We start from the raw sequence: 6,000 nt of genomic DNA, 5'->3' as shown, positions 1-6,000 counted from the left end.
CATATTGTTTTCCATTACTTTCATATGTTTCGAGAAGAGAATGTGGTTACTGACAAATTAGCCAATTTAGAATTACCCTTGTGTTCACTTGTTTGACATAATATCTCCTCTTTTTTCATTCGTAGTTTTTTAGCATTCTTGCCTACAAGTTTGTCTTCCTTCATGGTGTCTTTATTGTTTTGTAGTTTTTTTTTTTTTTAAGGCACTTTTTAAGTTTTATTTTAGAGGGTTCAATAGTATGTTCCCCTCTTCTTGTATTATTATTTTTTTGGTAATTCTCTCTCAGTTAAGATTTCTTTAAGAAAACACATCATATACTCTCCCTTCTCTTGGAACAATAAAAGAAAGAAACTTAAAATAAATATACAAAATAAAACCCGCCTTAGATTTTGCATTGAGGTAAATGGCTCACTTTCTCATTTTAAAAGAGTAACTTCTAGTCTTCTACTGTTAATAAGAGAGTAGAAAAACAGGGGAAAAAAATTGTTAAAAGATAACACAATCATTTATGGTGTTTTTGGGTCAATAGTCAATCACTTTGAGGGTAAAAACTAGGGAGGTGGATTATCTGCCCTCTTATTTCCATACTCTTCTCATGCATTTTTATTTGTGTAGTCACGGTTAAGGCACGTCAACATTTTATATTTCTATTACTTTTTATTTTATTATTTCTATAAAAAAAATTAATATAAAATATTAATATGGCTCAATCATGACCACACATCACAGAAGGACATGAAGAAAGTATAGAAATGAGAAGGCAGACAATCCACTTCCAAAAACTAGTAAATGTCTATTATGCTACAGACTTCCAAGAATGTACACGTAAAGGAACTTATGGATCTCATAGAAAAGTAGTGGGATGCTTATTTTTCCAAATTGTAATTTAATTGCCGAAGAAATATTATATATGTTTCAATGATTTGTAAATAAGTAGAACTCATGTAAATATTGTTTGCATCTTGCACATACCTCATGTGTGAGAGAAAGCATGACAACATGCATGCATGCATGCAGCAAATTCACTTATTCATGTCATTTGAGATCAATCAAATTTATACCTGGATTTAAATGCAACAGCAGGTTGATCCTCTAATTTTCTGTTTCTTGTTACGACACTACCCAACCAGGTCTTCGACGGTGAATTTTTACGTGAATTTAAAAGCAACAGCAGGGTAATCATCTAATTATCTGGTTCTTGTTCCCACACTTTCCAACCACGTTTGTGGCGGTGAAAAGAACAGGAAAATGGGGTGAGTCGTAATAAAGTACAAGCCTACAAGGAGAGTAAAGCCTTTGATGAAGGCACAGGCTGGACCTACCAACCATTGACGTGTCAGTTTCTGAACCAATAGGGTTTTGAAACGTATCAAGAATGTCATGTCACAGTTAAAGGCAATTCCAAAGTTCCATGCACTGAGGAAGATGACTGGTGGACCTCTATATATACGGGCTCTAAAAGCCTACACGGTTTCATCCTATTATCCTCTGTGTAATAGCAGTCTCGCTCTCAATACCTCTCCTCTCTCTCTCTCTCTCTCTCTCTCACACACGCACAAACAACAGTTCCTTGATGTTCCTTCTCCACTTTCTCTCTGTCTTTTATTTTTCTCAGGTTTTTCTCGGAAAAGAAAGTAAAGTCTGGTCAATTTCCATGTGAAAACTCCCCCACAAGAAAACAAAAACAAAAAAGAAAGAAAAGAAAAACCTTGGTTCCTAGTACCGGTCTCTCTTTTTCTCGCTCACACTTGCACTCTCACTCGCAAGTATCGCTACATTATTGTTGCTTAGTTTTTAGCTCCTTTTTTCTTTGAGAAAAATATACGTATGGAGGATTTTCACAGGATGAACGCAGGTGTGATATCTGCAGGCTCAGATGATCATGTGAATGTTCATCAGCAAGTTGAAAATATGGCTACTAGTACTAGCAGCGCCAATTGTGGTGGGTTTCATGGCAGTGGTCATGTGGTGGATGATCATAACATGCTGTTATTTGCGACGGAGGGTTTGGGATCCGATCATATGTCTGATCTGATAAAGTCCCAGATAGCCAGTCATCCTCGTTTCCCTGATTTAGTAGCTGCATACCTTGAATGCCAAAAGGTTAATTAATAATGCACAAGTGCATGAATATTCTTTTATCCTTACTGAATTTTGCAAACATTAATGATTTCTTGTGTTATTCTCTGGTTATTTAGTACTTACTGTACCTTGAAAAAAAAGAAGAAGATGTAACTGGAAGTAACAGAGGCTACAAAATCGTGGCATTATTTGTTGAATATTTTAGTTACATTCAGGGTTTCGAGCTTTTAACCTAGCCTACTCCTACCATCAATCTACACGCACCCTCACCACTGGGCAGTATGCAGGGTTTTAATTATACTGATTGGTTATTTTGAGTTTTTCGTAAAATAATTTTTTTTATTTTTATAGGTTGGAGCACCAGCGGAGATGAAAAATCTGCTTGAAGAAATTGAAAGGGCAAGCCACCCCATGAGCACTTGCAGTGAGATAGGAGCTGATCCTGAACTTGACGAGTTCATGGTATACAGTTTTATCCACTTTGAAGCTTCTACACCATATTAATTAGTTATTCAAGTTACTTATTTCTTTTGTGGCATTTTGAACTTGTAAAATTCTGTTTGATTGCTGAGAAAAGAAAGGAAAATGTACAGAAAAACTAGGACTTAAATCATGTTACATCTATTTCTTTTCGTTCTTTGTTTTGCAAGGAATCATATATTGAGGTTCTCCATAGATACAAGGAGGAGCTATCTAAACCATTCGATGAAGCAACCACATTCTTGACCAACATTCAAACTCAACTTAGCAACCTCTGTAAAGGGACATTCTCAAAAACCTGGGACTATCACTCTGGTATAAATAAATCTCTTCTGCTGTATATACATTTTCCTTTTTCAATTTAGTTATGTTGGAGGTTTTGAACAGAGGTGGATTGTCCGTCCTTCTATTTTCCTACTCTTCCTAACCCTCATGTGATCATTGTTAAGCTATGTCAATATTTTATATTAATTTTTTATAAAAATAATAAAACAAAAAGTAATAAGAATATAAAATATCGACGTGGTTTAACCGTGATCATACAAACAAAAAAGCATACGAGATTATGGAAATGGAAGTGCAGACAGTCCACCTCCGTTTTGAACCCCGAACCTATTCGTACTCATCACCCTAACCACTGTCACCACTCGGCTAATCTCAGTGGCTTATATATACATTTTCCTTTCCTTTTCATCCAGTCTAGGTTTTGGTTTCTTTTTTCTTCTTCCAATTGTACGAAGAAGAAGATACGTACAGGCATATACATCTGTTTATTCATCAGTCCAAAGGGGGTTGTATGCGTACGAGATTGTACCTGGCTTTCATTTAATTTGTTCTAGTTTTATATATGGACAGATCATGACATTTGGGATGAGAATAACATGATGGTGTTTTTTATGCTCCCTCATAACTCCATTGAGATATCACTTGTTTCACTAAGCCTTCTACGACTGTTTGGAAGTTATTTTAGGAGGACCAGAATCACTTATGGAGAGAAATATGTGAGCGGTGTTTCTCTATAAAACCACTTAAGGTGAATGGACCATATAAAGGTTTTGAAGAGAGAATTGTTTTCTTCAGTTAGAAAAAACAAACTGCCTTCATTTTACATAAAAACCCTCATTTCTATACGTAAGTAAGTTGTCCTAATAATAGTAGGGATCCTAATAGGAAGATATTGTGAATGAAATCTAGATTTTAAGTTTTTGTATTTTATTTAATTCGAGTGATATTCTAATTAATCTAATATAAACTATGGAGAGAGCTTTGAACTTGAACTTGGATGAAGGGTAGGAACACCCTACGATAGTCAACTTAGTTCGATCGCAAGTTTGGTCTATCGGGTAGAAGAAAATGGGGATAGGTTAAATGATCTATAATCTCTGGTCGGCTAAAAGTAATTAAAATTAATCTACCTGTTTTGGCCTGACTATTGAATTAAAAGTAATTAGCACTTTAAAAAGATCATCATGCACAAGGAGTGCAAGATGATTTTTTGGAGTGTGAATATAACATCTCCAATCAATAATCCTTTTCCAAAACCCCAAGTTATGTTTTCCTTTCTTTATTCATGGTACATTCAGTTGAGATATTAGTGGTCGTTTCTAAAGTTTGAGTAGCTGGGATGCTAGGGGACAGTGAGACTTGCATGTAAATTGCAATATTATATGCTTAACATAGGATTGCGGCCTAATTTTTAGTAATGCAGATGAAGGGGTCGGCAGTTCGGAGGAGGAACTTAGCTGTGGGGAGGTGGAAGCAGCAGAGGGTCAAGACACTGGTGGTGCTCGTTCTAGTGGTGATCGGGAACTGAAAGATATGCTGCTGAATAAGTACAGTGGCTACCTTAGCAGCTTGAGGAAGGAGTTCTTAAAGAAAAGAAAGAAAGGGAAACTACCAAAGGATGCCAGGAGTACCCTATCGGATTGGTGGATTACTCACTATAGGTGGCCATATCCTACGGTAATTTCATTACAATGTCTTTTCTGGTTTAAAATTAAAGTTAATGGAAAACAAACATGGACTATAACGTGTAATTCATCCATATATAGTGTAAAGGCTTATTTCAAATGCAAGTTCGCCCCCCAATTCTGTGTGTGTTTAGGATTATTTCAGAATTTGACGATGGTAAACATGTGTACATAGGAAGAGGAGAAACTCCAGCTGTCTGAGATGACTGGATTGGACCAAAAGCAGATTAACAACTGGTTCATAAACCAGAGGAAGAGGCATTGGAAACCATCTGAGGACATGAGGTTTGCTCTCAATGAAGGTGTCGGCGGGAGCATCGGAGGACCTATGATGTTTGACACTGGTGTTTGAACTGGAAATAGTCACGATGATATGTGATATCATTGTATCAAGTATTTGGTTGATTCTAATATTCGACCTAAATGTAGTAATGTTAAGACTTGTAGTAATGTTAAGACTTAAATGTTGTACATTCTGTATCTGTGATATATCCTTTGAGCTGAGCCCATCCTTTTCTTTTGATGGTCTCCTGGACCCTTTTATTGGTTTTGTGTAGATGGTCTCCTTTGGGCTGAGCCTATCCTTTTCTTTTGAGCTCAATCAGTGCACTCTTCCTATCAGATAGGGATGACAATAGTTTGGTTTGGGGATGAAATTGTTATATCCATCTTTATAATTACGAAAATTAACTATATTTATAATCATAAATTAACCATCGGAGATTATCCACAACTATACTCACCGGATAACGGATTTCATATCGGTTAACGAATTTTTTATCGGTTAACGGTTATATCCATATTTATCAAAATAAAAAAACTATATTCATCCAATTGACGCACAATAATTTAGTATATACTAATTTCATCATTAAATAGCTCCAATAATAAAAAACATAACAATGAATGAATTTTGCAAAGTATAAAAACAAGAGTATTGAATAAAACATTGATGATGTTGGTTGTTGATATCTCCCATAAGCATGATGTTTGGTGCATAATGAATATGGTATAGAGTTCAGCAAATACTATTATATTATATACTAAATATTTATGCGGTGAATAATGAATATAGTAATAATGGTAGAGGTTTACTCAAATAAAAAAAAATATATATATATATATAATATATTTTATATAATAATAAAAAATTATATTATATATTATTTGGTTCGGATTCTACGACGGATATGAATTGTGAACCTCTATAACCATACCTAAAACCATAACCGAATAAAGTTCATAGTTTTTTCCCATATCCATAATATACATGAATTTTCATACCCAAATCCGCTCTATTCGGACAATTATCCACGGTTATTGGGTTTAACGGCTACCAGAAATATTGTTATATATATATATATATATATATATCCTTCCTTTGTGAGAGGAGGCCAAATAGTTGTTGGACGTGGCAAAAATAGTTGGTCTTGGAACTCTTGCTTAAGGTGGAATTGCATTTCAATCA

At 35.0% G+C, this 6,000-nt stretch overlaps 1 protein-coding gene across 1 annotated transcript; it reads left to right on the top strand.

The window, feature by feature from the left end:
* The first annotated feature begins 1,474 nt into the window (after positions 1-1,474).
* Positions 1,475-5,075, top strand: LOC137746032 (homeobox protein knotted-1-like 1). The gene is made up of 5 exons (XM_068486079.2): positions 1,475-2,103; positions 2,434-2,544; positions 2,733-2,877; positions 4,271-4,524; positions 4,708-5,075. Exons 1-5 carry the CDS (start codon positions 1,828-1,830, stop codon positions 4,882-4,884), a joined length of 963 nt encoding a protein of 320 aa, XP_068342180.2. The 5' UTR covers positions 1,475-1,827; the 3' UTR covers positions 4,885-5,075.
* The last annotated feature ends 925 nt before the right edge of the window (positions 5,076-6,000 follow it).

This window comes from Pyrus communis, chromosome 12 (genome assembly GCF_041283825.1).
Source record: "Pyrus communis isolate YQ-2024b chromosome 12, ASM4128382v1, whole genome shotgun sequence".
Classification (NCBI taxonomy): domain Eukaryota; kingdom Viridiplantae; phylum Streptophyta; class Magnoliopsida; order Rosales; family Rosaceae; genus Pyrus; species Pyrus communis.
The sequence above is the reverse complement of the archived record's forward strand: the minus strand, read 5'-3'. Positions and strand labels throughout refer to the sequence as shown.

Bases quoted from the DNA above. Each gene is read 5' to 3' on its own strand.
- LOC137746032 (XM_068486079.2), top strand. From the start codon at position 1,828: ATGGAGGATTTTCACAGGATGAACGCAGGTGTGATATCTGCAGGCTCA. The intron at 2,878-4,270 runs GTATAAATAAAT...TTAGTAATGCAG, and splicing joins AACCTGGGACTATCACTCTG to ATGAAGGGGTCGGCAGTTCG. The intron at 4,525-4,707 runs GTAATTTCATTA...ATGTGTACATAG, and splicing joins ATAGGTGGCCATATCCTACG to GAAGAGGAGAAACTCCAGCT.